The sequence below is a fragment of the Cheilinus undulatus genome, unplaced genomic scaffold (genome assembly GCF_018320785.1).
Source record: "Cheilinus undulatus unplaced genomic scaffold, ASM1832078v1 Contig2, whole genome shotgun sequence".
NCBI classification, from domain to species: domain Eukaryota; kingdom Metazoa; phylum Chordata; class Actinopteri; order Labriformes; family Labridae; genus Cheilinus; species Cheilinus undulatus.
The window spans coordinates 142,113-162,074 of record NW_024571687.1 but is presented as its reverse complement, the minus strand read 5'-3'; the positions used below and the strand labels follow the sequence as shown (position 1 = coordinate 162,074).

Sequence of the window (19,962 nt, the reverse complement as noted above, 5' to 3'; positions counted from 1 at the left end):
TATTCTCTGATAGTCTACATACAGATGTGACCCTGACTGTTCTCTGATGGTCTACGTATGTGACCCTGACTGTTCTCTGATCGTCTACGTAGGTGACCCTGAAAATTCTCTGATAGTCTATGTATGTGACCCTGACTTTTCTCAGATGGTCTACATATGTGACCCTGACTATTCTGTGATAGTCTACGTATGTGATCATGACTGGTCTCTGATAGTGTACGTATGTGACCCTGACTGGTCTCTGATAGTGTACGTATGTAACCCTGACTATTCTCTGATAGTGTATGTATGTGACCCTGACTATTCTCTGATAGTCTACATACGTAAACCTGACTATTCTCTGATGGTCTACGTATGTGACTCTGACTGTTCTCTGATAGTCTACGTATGTGACCCTGACTATTCTCTGATAGTGTACGTACTTGACACTGACTTTTCTCTGATAGTTTAATGTCCTGAAATTCTCTGATAGTGTCTGACCCTGACTGGTCTCTGATAGTCTACGTATGTGACCCTGACTATTCTCTGATAGTCTACGTACGTGACCCTGAAAATTCTCTGATAGTCTACGTATGTGACCCTGACGATTCTCTGATAGTCTACGTATGTGACCCTGACTGTTCTCTGATAGTCTACGTATGTGACCCTGACTGTTCTCTGATAGTCTACATATGTGACTCCGACTATTTTCTGATAGTCTACGTATGTGACCCTGACTGTTCTCTGATAGTCTACGTATGTGACCCTGACTATTCTCTGATTGTCTACATATGTGACCCTGACTATTCTCTGATGGTCTACGAATGTGACCCTGACCATTTTGTGATAGTCTACGTACGTAACCCTGACTATTCTCTGATGATCTACGTATGTGACCCTGACTGGTCTCTGATAGTGTACGTATGTAACCCTGACTATTCTCTGATAGTGTACGTATGTGACCCTGACTATTCTCTGATAGTCTACATACGTAAACCTGACTATTCTCTGATGGTCTACGTATGTGACTCTGACTGTTCTCTGATAGTCTACGTATGTGACCCTGACTATTTTCTGATAGTCTACTTACGTAACCCTGACTATTCTCTGATGGTCAACGTACGTGACCCTCACTTTTCTCTGATAGTCTACGTACGTGACACTGACTATTCTTTGATAGTTTTAGTACGTGACCCTGAAAATTCTCTGATAGTCTTCATATGTGACCCCGACTATTCTCTGATAGTCTACGTATGTGACCCTGACTGTTCTCTGATAGTCTACGTATGTGACCCTGACTGTTCTCTGATAGTCTACGTATGTGACCCTGAAAATTCTTTGATAGTCTACATATGTGACTCCAACTATTCTCTGATAGTCTACGTATGTGACCCTGACTGTTCTCTGATAGTCTACGTATGTGACCCTGACTATTCTCTGATAGTCTACATATGTGACCCTGACTATTCTCTGATGGTCTACGAATGTGACCCTGACCATTCTGTGATAGTCTACATATGTGACCCTGACTATTCTCTGATGGTCTACGTATGTGACCCTGACTATTCTCTGATAGTCTACGTACATATGTGACCCTTACTATTCTCTGATGGTCTAAGTTAGTGACCCTGACTATTCTCTGATGGTCTACGTACGTAACCCTGACTATTCTCTGAAAGTCTCTGTATGTGACCCAGACTATTCTCTGATAGTCTACGTATGTGACCATGACTGGTCTCTGATAGTCTACGTATGTGACCCTGAAAATTCTTTGATTGTCTACATATGTGACCCCGACTATTCTCTGATAGTCTACGAATGTGACCCTGAAAATTCTCTGATAGTCTACGTATGTGACCCTGACTATTCTCTGATAGTCTACGTATGTGACCATGACTGGTCTCTGATAGTCTACGTATGTGACCCTGACTATTCTCTGATAGTCTACATATGCGACTCTGACTATTCTCTGATGGTCTACGTATGTGACCCTGGCGATTCTCTGATAGTGTACGTATGTGACCCTGACTGGTCTCTGATAGTCTACGTATGTGACCCTGACTATTCTCTGATAGTCTACGTATGTGACCCTGACTATTCTGTGATAGTCTACGTATGTGACCCCGACTATTCTCTGATAGTCTACGTATGTGACCCTGAAAATTCTCTGATAGTCTACGTATGTGACCCTGACTATTCTCTGATGGTCTACGTATGTGACCCTGAAAATTCTGTGCTAGTCTACATACGTAACCCTGACTATTCTCTGATAGTCTACGTATGTGACCATGACTGGTCTCTGATCAGCTATGTATTTAACCCTGACGATTCTCGGATAGTCTACATATGTGATCCAGACTATTCTCTGATAGTCTACGTACATAACCCTGACTACTCTCTGGTGGTCGACGAAATGACCCTGACTATTCTCCGATAGTCTACGTATATGACCCTGACTATTCTCTGATGGTCTACGTATGTGACCCTGACTATTCTCTGATAGTCTACGTATGTGACCCTGGCGATTCTCTGATAGTCTACGTATATGACCCTGACTATTCTCTGATGGTCTATGTATGTGACCCTGAAAATTCTCTGATAGTCTACGTATGTGACCCTGGCGATTCTCTGATAGTCTACGTATATGACCCTGACTATTCTCTGATGATCTACGTATGTGACCCTGACTATTCTCTGAAAGTCTAAGTACCTGACCTCAACTATTCTCTGATAGTCCACATATGTGACCCAAACTATTCTCTGATAGTCTACATACATATGTGACCCTTACTATTCTCTGATGGTCTAAGTATGTGACCCAGACTATTCTCTGAAAGTCTACGTACGTAACCCTGACTATTCTCTGAAAGTCTCTGTATGTGACCCAGACTATTCTCTGATAGTCTACGTATGTGACCATGACTGGTCTCTGATAGTCTACGTATGTGACCCTGAAAATTCTTTGATTGTCTACATATGTGACCCTGAAAATTCTTTGATAGTCTACATATGTGACCCCGACTATTCTCTGATAGTCTACGTATGTGACCCTGAAAATTCTCTGATAGTCTACGTATGTGACCCTGAAAATTCTCTGCTAGTCTACATACGTAACCCTGACGATTCTCTGATAGTCTACGTATGTGACCATGACTGGTCTCTGATAGTCTACATATGCGACCCTGACTATTCTCTGATGGTCTATGTATGTGACCCTGAAAATTCTCTGATAGTCTACGTATGTGACCCTCGCGATTCTCTGATAGTGTACGTATGTGACCCTGACTGGTCTCTGATAGTCTACGTATGTGACCCTGACTATTCTCTGATAGTCTACGTATGTGACCCTGACTATTCTGTGATAGTCTACGTATGTGACCCTGACTATTCTCTGATAGTCTACGTATGTGACCCTGAAAATTCTCTGATAGTCTACGTATGTGACCCTGACTATTCTCTGATGGTCTACGTATGTGACCCTGAAAATTCTGTGCTAGTCTACATACGTAACCCTGACGATTCTCTGATAGTCTACGTATGTGACCATGACTGGTCTCTGATCAGCTATGTATTTAACCCTGACGATTCTCGGATAGTCTACATATGTGACCCTGACTATTCTCTTATAGTCTACGTACATAACCCTGACTACTCTCTGGTGGTCGACGAATTGACCCTGACTATTATCCGATAGTCTATGTATATGACCCTGACTATTCTCTGATGGTCTACGTATGTGACCCTGACTATTCTCTGATAGTCTACGTATGTGACCCTCGCGATTCTCTGATAGTGTACGTATGTGACCCTGACTGGTCTCTGATAGTCTACGTATGTGACCCTGACTATTCTCTGATAGTCTACGTATGTGACCCTGACTATTCTGTGATAGTCTACGTATGTGACCCTGACTATTCTCTGATAGTCTACGTATGTGACCCTGAAAATTCTCTGATAGTCTACGTATGTGACCCTGAAAATTCTCTGATAGTCTACGTATGTGACCCTGAAAATTCTCTGCTAGTCTACATACGTAACCCTGACGATTCTCTGATAGTCTACGTATGTGACCATGACTGGTCTCTGATAGTCTACATATGCGACCCTGACTATTCTCTGATGGTCTATGTATGTGACCCTGAAAATTCTCTGATAGTCTACGTATGTGACCCTCGCGATTCTCTGATAGTGTACGTATGTGACCCTGACTGGTCTCTGATAGTCTACGTATGTGACCCTGACTATTCTCTGATAGTCTACGTATGTGACCCTGACTATTCTGTGATAGTCTACGTATGTGACCCTGACTATTCTCTGATAGTCTACGTATGTGACCCTGAAAATTCTCTGATAGTCTACGTATGTGACCCTGACTATTCTCTGATGGTCTACGTATGTGACCCTGAAAATTCTGTGCTAGTCTACATACGTAACCCTGACGATTCTCTGATAGTCTACGTATGTGACCATGACTGGTCTCTGATCAGCTATGTATTTAACCCTGACGATTCTCGGATAGTCTACATATGTGACCCTGACTATTCTCTTATAGTCTACGTACATAACCCTGAATAATCTCTGGTGGTCGACGTATTGAACCTTACGATTATCGGATAGTCTATGTATATGACCCTGACTATTCTCTGATGGTCTACGTATGTGACCCTGACTATTCTCTGATAGTCTACGTATGTGACCCTCGCGATTCTCTGATAGTGTACGTATGTGACCCTGACTGGTCTCTGATAGTCTACGTATGTGACCCTGACTATTCTCTGATAGTCTACGTATGTGACCCTGACTATTCTGTGATAGTCTACGTATGTGACCCTGACTATTCTCTGATAGTCTACGTATGTGACCCTGAAAATTCTCTGATAGTCTACGTATGTGACCCTGACTATTCTCTGATGGTCTACGTATGTGACCCTGAAAATTCTGTGCTAGTCTACATACGTAACCCTGACGATTCTCTGATAGTCTACGTATGTGACCATGACTGGTCTCTGATCAGCTATGTATTTAACCCTGACGATTCTCGGATAGTCTACATATGTGACCCTGACTATTCTCTGATAGTCTACGTATGTGACCCTGACTATTCTCTGATAGTCTACGTATGTGACCCTGACTATTCTCTGATAGTCTACGTATGTGACCCTGACTATTCTCTGATAGTCTACGTATGTGACCCTGACTATTCTGTGATAGTCTACGTATGTGACCCTGACTATTCTCTGATAGTCTACGTATGTGACCCTGAAAATTCTCTGATAGTCTACGTATGTGACCCTGACTATTCTCTGATGGTCTACGTATGTGACCCTGAAAATTCTGTGCTAGTCTACATACGTAACCCTGACGATTCTCTGATAGTCTACGTATGTGACCATGACTGGTCTCTGATCAGCTATGTATTTAACCCTGACGATTCTCGGATAGTCTACATATGTGACCCTGACTATTCTCTTATAGTCTACGTACATAACCCTGACTACTCTCTGGTGGTCGACGAATTGACCCTGACTATTATCCGATAGTCTATGTATATGACCCTGACTATTCTCTGATGGTCTACGTATGTGACCCTGACTATTCTCTGATAGTCTACGTATGTGACCCCGACTATTCTCTGAGAGTCTACTAATGTGACCCTGAAAATTCTCTGATAGTTTACGTATGTGACCCCGACTATTCTCTGAAAGTCTCCGTATGTGACCCTGACTATTCTCTGATAGTCTACATATGCGACCCTGACTATTCTCTGATGGTCTATGTATGTGACCCTGAAAATTCTCTGATAGTCTACGTATGTGACCCTGGCGATTCTCTGATAGTCTACGTTCGTGACCCTGAAAATTCTCTGATAGTCTACATATGTGAACCTGACTATTCTCTGATGGTGTACGTATGTGACCCTGACTATTTTGTGATAGTCTACGTATGTGACCCCGAATATTCTCTGATAGTCTACGTATGTGACCCTGAAAATTCTCTGATAGTCTACATATGTGACCCTGACTATTCTCTGATAGTCTACGTATGTGACCCTGACTATTCTCTGATAGTCTACGTATGTGACCCTGACTATTATCTGATAGTGTACGTATGTGACCCTGACTATTCTCTGATAGTCTACGTACGTAACCCTGACTATTCTCTGATGGTCTACGTATGTGACCCTGACAATTCTCTGAAAGTCTCCGTATGTGAACCTGACTATTCTCTGATAGTCTACATATGCGACCCTGACTATTCTATGATGGTCTCTGTATGTGACCCTGAAAATTCTCTGATAGTCTACGTACATGACCCTGAAAATTCTCTGATAGTCTACATATGTGACCCTGACTATTCTCTGATAGTCTACGTATGTGACCCTGACTATTCTCTGATAGTCTACATATGCGACCCTGAAAATTCTCTGATAGTCTACATATGTGACCCTGACTGTTCTATGTAACAAAGTGTAAGTCACTTGTTTTGCTCATTTAAATAAATGCTAACTTACACTTCATTAACTGTCCTATAGCTGGTTCACTCAGAGTTAGTTACTCATTCTGTCACCTGTAAACTGACAGTTAGTGACTGGTTCTTTATCTGTTAACTCAGAGTTAGTTACTCATTCTTTCACCTGTAAACTGACAGTTAGTGACTGGTTCTTTATCTGTTAACTCAGAGTTAGTTACTCATTCTTTCAACTGTAAACTGACAGTTAGTGACTGGTTCTTTACCTGTTAACTCAGAGTTAGTTACTCATTCTTTCACCTGTAAACTGACAGTTAGTGACTGGTTCTTTACCTGTTAACTCAGAGTTAGTTACTCATTCTTTCACCTGTAAACTGACAGTTAGTGACTGGTTCTTTATCTGTTAACTCAGAGTTAGTTACTCATTCTTTCACCTGTAAACTGACAGTTAGTGACTGGTTCTTTATCTGTTAACTCAGAGTTAGTTACTCATTCTTTCACCTGTAAACTGACAGTTAGTGACTGGTTCTTTACCTGTTAACTCAGAGTTAGTTACTCATTCTTTCACCTGTAAACTGACAGTTAGTGACTGGTTCTTTACCTGTTAACTCAGAGTTAGTTACTCATTCTTTCACCTGTAAACTGACAGTTAGTGACTGGTTCTTTATGTTAACTCAGAGTTAGTTACTCATTCTTTCACCTGTAAACTGACAGTTAGTGACTGGTTCTTTATCCGTTAACTCAGAGTTAGTTACTCATTCTGTCACCTGTAAACTGACAGTTAGTGACTGGTTCTTTATCTGTTAACTCAGAGTTAGTTACTCATTCTTTCACCTGTAAACTGACAGTTAGTGACTGGTTCTTTATCTGTTAACTCAGAGTTAGTTACTCATTCTTTCACCTGTAAACTGACAGTTAGTGACTGGTTCTTTACCTGTTAACTCAGAGTTAGTTACTCATTCTTTCACCTGTAAACTGACAGTTAGTGACTGGTTCTTTATCTGTTAACTCAGAGTTAGTTACTCATTCTGTCACCTGTAAACTGACAGTTAGTGACTGGTTCTTTATTTTCTTATCTTCTGGGTTTCAGACCTTTTTTGTGTGTGTTTCTCACAGGAAATGTTCTGTCAAACCCAACCTAATAAGTCCTGTTATTTTTAAACCAAAGAAGTGTATGTTGGGTAAATTGCCCCTTTTGGTTGACAGCATCTCTCTGACTAAACTTTGGCTTCATGTGCAGTCTCTAGAGACTAAATCCAGTCAGTGACCCACAGTGCCTACCTTGAACTTGCAGATTTTCCTGCTATGGTATCAAACAGATACTGATAGGCTGATAGACTGACACTAGAACCCGCCCTTCAGTAACCATAACAACCACACACTAACATTCAGACTTTAAAATGACTTGAATCAAATGGACAGGAAGCTGAAATCAAAGTTCTTTAAATGAATAACCATGCCTATAAAATCATGAGAATAACATGAAAGAAAACAGAGACTGGTCACTGGTCTTTACTGAAAAATACAACATGAGGAAAGTTTGATCATGTTCCCCCATCAGGAGGTCCAAGGCATCACTAGTTGAGCCATGATAAATCAATGAGTACAGATGGAGCACAGAAAAGGATTAATGTACACAGATAGAGGTTTGCATTATTAAAATAAAGATCTCTGACATATTTCTACTGTCTAATCTCCAGCAGTGCTTCGCATTTATAATCAGCAGGTTACAACAGGAAGTGACCACAGCGGCGGGTTCATGGAGAGAAGAAGAAGGACAAACAGCTCCTACATCATGGCATAAATAAAGTATTAATTCACTACTACTGTCTGTCTTAAGCTCAGACCTCCATCTCTCCCTCTTATCATCACCGTGTTCATCCTAAAGGTGTTTATCAGAAAATAGAATAGGTCTATATCACATCTTTGATCCACACACTGTTGAACATTTAGAAACATCCTCAACAGACTGAAAGGTGGCGCTGTTTTGGACTTTAGTTTTAACTGGAGTCCTCGCTACTTCACAGTACGGTTGTCAAAGTTTCAGGCTTTCATACTGGTCAGTACCAAGGGTTTAAAACCATACCGTCTCTGTTATTTCATGGTAGATGTTTAGAAAGAATTAAAGCTTTAAAACAGACGTTTATTTAACAAAACAGGTCTGTGAGAGAGGTATGAATCCTTTAGAAGAGAGCAAGAATAACCCTGCACACTGTCCAGACTGACCAAAAACATTAGCAACACCTCTGTACAAATCTGGCCCATGTACCTGATAGAGCACTGTTAAATCAGACACATCAGTGAGACGTAATGGCAGTTACTCCATGAAACAAACTGGCAATATTTCCATACAATTTTCTGCACACTTAAATAAAAGATATATCGTTGATATTTTTGGACAAATGTAGAAACACTTACACACAAATATTCTCAACATAACCCAGACAGCGCTGTCAAAGTTGAACAAAAACACCAGCAACATTTCTGTGGCAACACTTTGGTAAAAATATTGTCAACATTTGTACAGAAATATCAACATTTCCGTAAAGTGAAAACCATTTCTGTACGAATGTTTCCAAACAAATAAAAGAAAAATAAATGTGGCTAACTTTGACACCGTTGTTGCCAACACATCCAAGACAGAACTGCTGAAAATGAACAAAAGCATTAGCCACATTTCAGTTCATTGTTTGCAACATTACTGCTTAAATATTGGCAACACCTCAGAATATATATCAGTAATATCTGCACAGAATTACTGCTGGAATACCCCTAGAACAGTGTTACTCAACCCTGCTCAACCAAAGAGCCAAGCTGTTGAAAAATACCTTTGCAAGAGCCACAATCTAAGCAGTGAAGCAAAAAGAGCTTGAAGTACAATAATAATAAGTTAAAGGTGGAAAACAGTCAAAAAAACAACAAAAAAGGGGGTGAAAGGGGGACGAAAAGTGGAAAAGGGGTCAGAAAGAAGATATGGGTGAGAATTGACAAAAAAATGATTTATAGGTGACATAAAATGATCCAAATGTGGCAAAAATAAAAAGAGTGAAAAGTGACTAAAATGGGCAAAAAGCAGTCGAATGGCAAAAATGAGCAAAAAATAGGAAACAAGTGGTATTTAGTAGCAAAATGGGTGAAAAATGGAAAAAAGGGGCAAAAATGGAATAAAAGTGGCAATGGGAAAAAAGTTGCAAAAAAAATTGTCAAAATGGGTAAAAACGTAGGAAAAATGTGGTAATTGCAAAAGGTAGCTTTAAAGGGTGAAAAGTGGCAAAAAAAATGGTGAAAAAGGGTCAGAACAGTTTCCCCTTTTTAAGTTTTCTGGGGGAATAACATTACAGAGCCACACATAGAGTACCACCGCCCTAGAACAATCCCTCAACATTGCTCTGTAGGTGTTGGCAACACTTCAGAGAAAAACTGCAGACAGAGAAACAGAGCGCTCTTTAAATGACATAAAAGTGGTTTACTCTCATTCCTCTGTAGCTCCAGCCATGCTCCCAAATGTTACCCATGTTTTTGGTCAGTTTAGACAGCATGCAGGAGTTTCTTTAACCGGAATGATCAAAAACAGGAATGGTGGGCGTCTAGGACTCCAGGTTTTGGTGCCGTGATAACAGACAGACGACTGAAGTTTTAAATCCTGGTTTGTTGACGGCTGTAACAGAGACGTGAGTGTCTGGATTATTGCCAAAGTTGTCTAAAGTGCTCGCTGCGTTTCCTCATTCTCGATGGCTTTAACAGTGAACTTTTCAAACATGCATATCACCATGGTTACCCCTTTAGTGTGTCGGGTCTGCAGCAGGTTAGGTCATTGTGTTTTAGTGCTGTCAGCACTTTTCAAACAGACGATGCTTCAATAAATCAAAATAATCCCCAATAATCTAATACCCAGACATCACCTCAGTAGACTTTAGTCTGTGTGCTGACAGTGTAAAAAGACAGAAGTTTAAACCTGAAGGCCATTAAAATCATCATTAATGCTCTACTTAATCGTTCACTAATCAGCTATTTGGCACTTCATAGGATTCCCTCAATCACACCAACATCCGAACATAAACCCCGCGTTTAATCCAGAAGATTCTGTGAGATTTACAGACATCGGAGGGTTAATGACGTGAATGATGGCGTTTCTAACGCTACGATCACCTCAGTACCCGCGTCCAGCTGTAGGCGGGTAGACAGCTGGATCAGGTTAATGGTCATCATAGGGACACATTCACCTGATTTATGATCAGAGCAGACACCTATAACTCCACCCAGAACCCTTTACCCATCAAAATCAAAGGCTTGTTGTCGTGTCTCATGAAAAGGATTCACCTCACAACAGGAAGTCTTGCATGTCTGGTTTTTTGCCTCAGAGATTAAACAAATACATTTTATCAGTACAAGGTCAAAGGTTATACCCACCTCTGAACTTAAATTTCTCTTCATAGGTACATGACTTCCTGTAGCTTTCTCTAGATTATTCTGTCTTCTGTGCTTGTGTTAGGGATTTTTGGTAGTGGTGAGATTTGAACCAGCCAGTGGCTGGTTGACCGACGTATCGCAACGGACACATAGGTGGCGATGGCGTTGGCATCAAATACAACTGTTAGTTTCTGACAGCAAAGGAACAGGTCTTAACTGGTCTGGGTCTTTGGGCCTCAGCTCTTCTCACAATGAAGAAAGGATGCACCCAGGTAAACATCCTGATGGAGAACATTTAACATGCCTACCCCGCTGTCCATCAACACCCACCTACTGCCTTGTCATTGTGCAGCACGGAGCAGAACCGCCGATAGCTCGACCCGCAGGACTGAGGAGTTCAGTGGTAGTTTCAGGATCATGTCTAATCCTAACCCTCAGCTATGTGAAGATACTGAAGAGCGATGAAAACACAGGCACTCATGAAGCAGCTGGATTTGCTTGGCTCTTTAGGCCTCTCCCATGGGTAAGCAACCTTTACTAAAATAAATGGGCGTCTTCTAGCCCCTCTGAGCTGTTGACTCTGGCTACACCACATTATGACGTTTTGTCCATGTAGTGACATTTAATCCAGAATCTTAATTCTAACCAGTGATAATAAAAGGCATAAAAAAACGAACATTTTATTTTTGGGAAATTTCCAGTGTTAAAGAGCAGACTGACTCTTCACCTGCACCATCACAGGTAAACACTGAAACATCTGTCAGCTGGCGTTAGTTATCAGACAAGGATGTTGATCTAATTCTAGTCTTTATTTCTATTTTATCCTTGAATCAGCTGAGTCAGTAGCAAACTGCACATTTATGTTTTCTTGCAAAGCATCACTGTTTAGTTCGGTGTTGTTCTGGTGGTCTAAAGTTGATCTAAAGTTATCCCAGTTTATCCTAGTTTATCTTAGTTTATCCTAGCGTTGACTCTTCAGAGGTTAATACTGATGTTTTCTGCAGATTTACCTCTTCTATCAAAGCCTCACTGTTAAAGAGGGGGTATTATTCCTTTTTTCAAGGCTTCCCACCATCTCTCTGATACACACGTAGTAGCTTCACATGGTTTACAGCTCAAAAAACTCCTCATGTTTCTCACACTGGCGTCCTGAGAAACCCTTATTTTAACCTCCATCTGAAACGCTTCGTTTTCGCTGCTGTCTCTTTAACTCCCCCCGCTCCACGGACTTGCTTTCCTCTGATTGGCCAATTATCCGTAGGCTGGCCAGCGACAGGACTCAATGTTTTGTGTCCGCCCCCTCCGATGTGGCTATATTGCAAGGCTAGTACTTGTAAACTCTGAATGAACCGGTCTGAATGAGTAAATTATGGCGAATTTTGATATGTGTTAGACCCAGAGTCTGACGGGAGAACACTGGGAGAGTCTCAGAGAGATTTTCAACGAACCGTTTTCATCAGTTTACACGCTAATTCCAAGATTACTGCCGCATACGTTTATCTTGCTGTTTGAAAATTTGCATACCTGAAGTATGGACATCCAACATTGTGACTCGATATTTATGTTTTAAAAACCGGAAAAGTATAATACCCCCTCTTTAAGTTTGGCGTTGTTCTGGCGGTCTAAAGTTGATCTAAAGTTATCCTAGTTTATCCTAGTCTATCCTAGTCTATCCTAGTTTATCCTAGTCTATCCTAGTCTATCCTAGTCTATCCTAGTCTATCCTAGTTTATCCTAGTTTATCCTAGTCTATCCTAGTCTATCCTAGTTTATCCTAGTTTATCCTAGTCTATCCTAGTTTATCCTAGTTTATCCTAGTCTATCCTAGTCTATCCTAGTCTATCCTAGTCTATCCTAGTCTATCCTAGTTTATCCTAGTCTATCCTAGTCTATCCTAGTTTATCCTAGTCTATCCTAGTCTATCCTAGTCTATCCTAGTCTATCCTAGTCTATCCTAGTGTATCCTAGTGTATCCTAGTCTATCCTAGTCTATCCTAGTTTATCCTAGTTTATCCTAGTCTATCCTAGTCTATCCTAGTCTATCCTAGTCTATCCTAGTCTATCCTAGTCTATCCTAGTTTATCCTAGTCTATCCTAGTCTATCCTAGTTTATCCTAGTTTATCCTAGTCTATCCTAGTTTATCCTAGTTTATCCTAGTCTATCCTAGTCTATCCTAGTCTATCCTAGTTTATCCTAGTCTATCCTAGTCTATCCTAGTCTATCCTAGTCTATCCTAGTCTATCCTAGTTTATCCTAGTCTATCCTAGTCTATCCTAGTTTATCCTAGTCTATCCTAGTCTATCCTAGTCTATCCTAGTTTATCCTAGTCTATCCTAGTCTATCCTAGTCTATCCTAGTCTATCCTAGTGTATCCTAGTCTATCCTAGTCTATCCTAGTCTATCCTAGTCTATCCTAGTTTATCCTAGTTTATCCTAGTCTATCCTAGTTTATCCTAGTTTATCCTAGTCTATCCTAGTTTATCCTAGTTTATCCTAGTCTATCCTAGTTTATCCTAGTTTATCCTAGTCTATCCTAGTTTATCCTAGTTTATCCTAGTCTATCCTAGTCTATCCTAGTTTATCCTAGTTTATCCTAGTTTATCCTAGTCTATCCTAGTTTATCCTAGTTTATCCTAGTTTATCCTAGTCTATCCTAGTTTATCCTAGTTTATCCTAGTGCTGACTCTTCAGGGGTTAATAATGAAACTGAAGCATTCACAGTAAAAAGATTAAATTAGTAACTGAAATATTTACAGGAATAAAAACCAGCAAAGCTAACCGTTGAGGGACACACGGAGCATGCTCATTAAAGGAAATGATGTCATCTGTTGATGCCGTTGCTATGGTAACGCCTGTCTAAAGACAGACCTGTCATTGTGGTTGACATCACTAAAGAGAGCTCTTCTGTCATCTTTGACACGCCCTGAGAGCGCCGTTTTCATAAAGTGCCGTCAGAGTTATGCAGATTCAGAAACCTGACTGAGCGTGTTTGTTTACGACCTCTGAAATATTTACACGGATCACATGACTGAGGCGTCCTAAAGGTACCAACGCACTCAGAGGGACATAGTTCTAGGTTTCATCACTGCTAGTTTTTATAAAGTGGTTCAAGACTTTTCAACTGTTGGAGTCCAGTTCAGACCAGAGGTTCACGTCAGTTCCCACTGCTGCAAAGTGCCGTTTCCATGGCAACCACTGCCCATGCTCCAGTCTCTTTCCTGCTCCTGGCTATCTATCTGTGTAGAACTCATAGAGTGTGAATCTGAATGAGGACAGTGATCGTGAGCTACTCTCTAGCATTGACATTCTACCTTTTCAAAAACCGTGGTGTCCCATCTCTGGTTGTTCCAGAGAGGTTTGTTTGGTTCTCAACTGGTCTAGCCTCAGGACCCACCGATCTCTGTGATGACTGATCACAGCCCACATTTTTAATGTTGTCACTGTGTGCTGGTCAAAACAGGAAGATACAGAGTGGTGTTGGAATTTTGAGCCAAGATGGCGCTGGCATAAGGAGGCGGTAGAAGCCTTGTCTGTCAAACAAACTTAGGGTTTGTGACTGGACAGTCAAATACACCTTTGTTTTGTTTTTTTAAAAGGAAAAACTAGTGACAAGAGAAACCAAGACGCTAGCATGGTAAATGAAAGAACAGAAAACAAAAAACAGTTTTTCTTTTTATGTAGTACCAACCCTACCCTAAGTTTCAACAACTAAAATGGCCTAAACCTTAATTTTTCTGAAATACTGACTAACTTCAGCTACAGGGAGCGCTGGGGTCTGAACACTCTAAAACGGTCTCGTTGTGAATCTTTGGTCTGGACTGGACTTTAAACCTTCTTTAATACCTGTTGATTGTGTTTTACTTCAAAGAAAGCCTTTAAAATCTCCCATAACCATCCATTTAAATCTGCATTAACCCCTGTTGGTGTTTGATGTCTTGTTTTTATGTATTTTGGGAAAAGAACCATTTAAAACGTCCCATCGCCACCCTTTAAACCTTTATTAAGAGTTGGTTTTCGATGTCTTGTTGATGTCTATGTATTTCGGGGGTGTAAGCCCCAGAGAAAGCCTTTAAAATCTCTCATAACCACCTGTTTAACCCTCTGAATGTTTCTATCTTGTTCGTGGTGATGTTTTGTTCATGTTGTGCTGATGACTGATCGTCCACCCCCTGGGTTTATTCTCAGAGCTGATTGGTTTGGTCAGGCCTATGTGTTGTTTGCATGGTTTGATTCCTCCGTACACATGGTTGTGTTGTTTCTGTTGTGTATTTGGTGTCCGTTCGTGGTTGTGTAGACCCTTTAGTCTTCATACTGACTCCTTCATCTCGCCCTGGCTCTCGTCCGTCCGTCTGCTGTCACTACACCACGTCGGCCTCCACCACGCACTGCTCCGTGTACTCCTTCACCAGCTCCACATTCAACGTGTTGTTGCAGAAATCGACCATGGGCTTCCAGAGGGGCGGGTCCAGGAACATCTGGCACATCACGTGACCCTTCAGGGTGGCGGTATGGCGCTGCAGGTGGCACAAGAACTGCTGCTGAGCCAGAGCCAGGTCCTTACCGAACATGTCAATGTTCAGGTAGTACCTGGGTGTAGAAGAGAAGATTCATTAGGAGGTGGTTTAAACAGGACAGAAGAGCCATAGCATTACCTTACAAGACAATAACAACAGTAAAATAAAGCAACAATCAATAACCTTCCACCTGAAAATAGTCTTTAAAGTCAGTGAAATGTTACAGTATGTTTCACCAGGTAGAATGATGTCTATCTCTTTTCCACAGAGTGCTCTGGTCATCTGCTTTCAGCACTATCAACCTTTGGTAAGTTCTCTCACAAGAACTGGCTTTGTGGCACTAGTTCACACACCAGCCTTCAGCTAAAAAGAGGCCTGTTAACCCCTCTCAGTACTGTTTAAAACAACAGCAGGGGTAGGAGACAAAAGACGACGTGGCAGATGAGATGAGAGACAAACTTATAAACTGGACAGGCCCTTACAGGTCAGTGAGAACGCTGTGAATGATGGGCTCTAAGGTCAAACGTCAGGCTGGCTCTGTGGTTGGTTGAGTCAGTAAAATGACCAATAAACCTCCAAGAACTCAGATCTTTTATCTGTTTGTCTAAACTGTCAACTGACCTTTAAGACCCAATCCCAGCCAAGCTGATTAAGACGGCCTTTCCTCTCGTTAGAACTTCTTTGCGTGCCCTCTTGTAAAGTGTCAGGATAGCTTTGGTCATGAATTTGCACTATACAGAGACTGAATGATTGATTTTGTATGGATGTGAATATAATGTGCTTTGACTGCTTCTGGTCTATTCTCAAGAAAACGTAACAGCATACAGGCGTGATAAATGCTGAGTTTAGTCCACTGTGCTCATGTCCAGGTAAATACTGAGATTGGTCACCTGGTTTTTGTGGATAAAGGACAGACATCCTGCTGAGTCAGCACCAAGGACTTAAAACCAGCTATGGGTTGCACCAGCTGTGTGTGAGTTCAAACGAAGTCTAGTTTGAACGCAAGTCCTTACTTACGACATAGTTTACGCTCTCCCAGTATTTAAGGTGTAGCTGTGATAGTTTCAACATAGGCTTAAGTTCTAACTTAAATCTTACACCTACCAGGTGTAAAGATCTCCCTACAATGTGGCTGCCATAGTGATAGCTCTAAAACAGTGGCTCTCAACCTTTTCAGCCTGCGACCCCAAAATAAAGGTGCCAGAGACACGGGATCCCCACTGCACCTGAAGGTGCTGAACAGCCATGAGCATTCTAGAGTAGTCATGTGGAGACAAGGAATAGACAAAGAATAAAAATTGGTTTGAATGAACTACAATGGGTTAATAATGGCAACAATGGTGGAAAAGGTGGTGAAATTGGATTTTAAAGAGGGGGTATTATTCCTTTTTTCAAGGCTTCCCACCATCTCTCTGATACACACGTAGTAGCTTCACATGGTTTACAGCTCAAAAAACTCCTCATGTTTCTCACACTGGCGTCCTGAGAAGCCCTTATTTTAACCTCCATCTGAAACGCGCTCCACGGATTTGCTTTCCTCTGACTGGCTGATTTCCCAGAGGCTGGCTGGCGACAGGACTCAATGTTTTGTGTCTGCCCCCCCCCCCCGATGTGGCTATGTTGCTAGGCTAGTACTTGTAAACTTTGAACGAACTGGTCTGAATGAGTAAATTATGGCGAATTTTGATATGTGTTAGACCCAGAGTCTGACCCTGATAGTTTGGAGAGAGAGGGGGAAGAAAACCAGGAGCAGCGCAGGATGCATCTGTTAGGTGTTTAACTACTGTGTTGCTAAATGCTAAAAGGCCTTGTGGGGGCGGTCTGTTCTGCTTTGCCGGCAGCACGGGCGGACCACCAACCAGTCAGGAGGTCCTACTGTGATGACCTCATCAGTTTGCTCCATTGAAATCTCGTCTCGGGAGAACACTGGGAGAATCTCAGAGAGTTTCAACGAACCGTTTTCATCAGTTTACACGCTAATTCCAAGATTACTGCCACATTCGTTTATCTTGCGGTTTGAAAATTTGCATATGTGAAGTATGGACATCCAACATTGTGACTCGATATTTATGTTTTAAAAACCAGAAAAGTATAATACCCCCTCTTTAAAGGTAGCTGGAATGGGTCAGAAGTTACAAAAAATAGGGTTAAAATAATGGGTTAAGTGGCAAAAATAGGCATAAATAGAGGTAAAAGGGAGTTAAAAAGTGGCTGAAATGACTTTAAATTGGCATAACTGGGTGGAAATTTGGTGAAATGGGATGAAAATTGATTTTAAAAAAATGGCAAAAAAGGTTAACTGAGAAAGAAAAAATAGGCAGATATTGACAGAAGTTGATTAAACTACCAAAAATGAGCATATCAAATGGTCAAATGTGGTTAAAATGGGCATAAAAAGTAGGAAAAAGAGGTTAATAGTAGCAATAATGGATCAACAGAAGAAACAACAAGCTTAAGGGGCAAGGATTGGTTTAGAAGTGTCAAAAACAGGCAGAAAATAGTGGAGTTTAAACATGACAAAAATAGTGTTAAATGTTAAATTGTAGGAAAAACAATGAAAACGGGTCAAAATTGGATAAAAATGGTGTAATGTGGCAATAGTGTCGATTAAAAAATATTCTCAGTTTTTTAGGGCATTGGAGACCCCCTGTCGTGATAACGCGGAGGGTGGCGAGGAGTCAAGGGTGGCAAGGATTTTAGCGGAAATTTGGAGTCAGCACTGTGTTCTCCATGATCAGTAACACTGCTGTTCTCTATGATCATTAACACTGTGTTCTCCATGATCAGTAACACTGTGTTCTCCATGATCAGTAACACTGTGTTCTCTATGATCAGTAACACTGTGTTCTCTATGATCAGTAACACTGCTGTTCTCTATGATCAGTAACACTGCTGTTCTCTATGATCAGTAACACTGTGTTCTCCATGATCAGTAACACTGTGTTCTCCATGATCAGTAACACTGTGTTCTCCATGATCAGTAACACTGTGTTCTCCATGATCAGTAACACTGTGTTCTCTATGATCAGTAACACTGTGTTCTCCATGATCAGTAACACTGTGTTCTCTATGATCAGTAACACTGCTGTTCTCCATGATCAGTAACACTGTGTTCTCTATGATCAGTAACACTGTGTTCTCTATGATCAGTAACACTGCTGTTCTCCATGATCAGTAACACTGTGTTCTCCATGATCAGTAACACTGTGTTCTCTATGATCAGTAACACTGTGTTCTCCATGATCAGTAACACTGTGTTCTCCATGATCAGTAACACTGTGTTCTCCATGATCAGTAACACTGTGTTCTCCATGATCAGTAACACTGTGTTCTCCATGATCAGTAACACTGCTGTTCTCCATGATCAGTAACACTGCTGTTCTCCATGATCAGTAACACTGCTGTTCTCCATGATCATTAACACTGTGTTCTCCATGATCAGTAACACTGCTGTTCTCCATGATCAGTAACACTGTGTTCTCCATGATCAGTAACACTGTGTTCTCTATGATCAGTAACACTGTGTTCTCCATGATCAGTAACACTGTGTTCTCTATGATCAGTAACACTGTGTTCTCCATGATCAGTAACACTGTGTTCTCTATGATCAGTAACACTGTGTTCTCCATGATCAGTAACACTGTGTTCTCTATGATCAGTAACACTGTGTTCTCCATGATCAGTAACACTGCTGTTCTCTATGATGTTACAATGTTACAATGTTACAATGTCATTTAGCAGACGCTTTTCTCCAAAGCGACGTACATTTGAGAGCAAGAACAACACAAGCAATGATCTAGACAAGAAGAAACAACATCAGTAAGTGCCATCAAGTGCTTCAGGTTCAACTGGACGCAAGTGCTGCCGTGTAGAGATTAAGGCAGAGTACCTAAAATATACGTTGATTATGTAGTTTTTTTTTTTTTGTTTTTTTTTTTTTATGTTGTTTTTTTTTTTTTTTTTAGACAGCAACAATGAATCAAGGAAAATGTGGGATCACTAATTGCCATTCATTAGGCTTCACAACAACTATTTACCAAGTACCAAGTGCTGGATCATTCCCAAAGAGCTGGGCAAAGAAATCCCAGAAGTAGAGCAGGACAGTGCGAGCTAACTATAGTTGGGAAACTCATTCAACCACTGGGGGCAGCAGTGGAGAATAGTCTGGCTGAGACTCAATCTACTACTGGGGACAACAGTAGAGAATTGCCTAGCTAAGTGCAAAGTGTTCTCTGAAGAGCTGGGTCTTTAGCCTTCTCTTGAAAGTAGACAGGGAGTCTGTAGATCGAATGGAGTTGGGTAATTCATTCCACCATTTAGGGACAACAGAGGAGAAGAGTCGAGCTAGTGACTTAGGAGCATGATGTGCTGGAAGTACCAGGCGCCTTCGCTGGCTGAGCGTAGTGGGCGAGAAGGGGTGTAGACCTGGATGAGGGACTCCAGGTAAACAGGAGCAGTTTTAGTTACTGCTTTGTAAGCAATGATTAGAGTTTTGAATTTAATGCGAGCTGCAACTGGAAGCCAGTGTAGAGAGATTAAAAGAGGCGTGACATGAGCTCTCTTGGGTTGGTTGAAGACCAGACGTGCTGC

General features: G+C 41.3%; 1 protein-coding gene across 1 annotated transcript in view; it reads right to left on the bottom strand.

Annotated features, from left to right (window-relative positions):
- Nucleotides 1-13,560: 13,560 nt before the first annotated feature.
- Nucleotides 13,561-19,962, bottom strand: part of nat16 (N-acetyltransferase 16) — a 47,403-nt gene continuing 41,001 nt past the window's right edge. Inside the window, exon 5 of the mRNA XM_041782467.1 lies at nucleotides 13,561-15,445. Within this exon, the coding sequence (XP_041638401.1) occupies nucleotides 15,217-15,445 (229 nt within the window). The 3' untranslated portion in view covers nucleotides 13,561-15,216. The remainder of the gene's footprint in view (nucleotides 15,446-19,962) is intronic.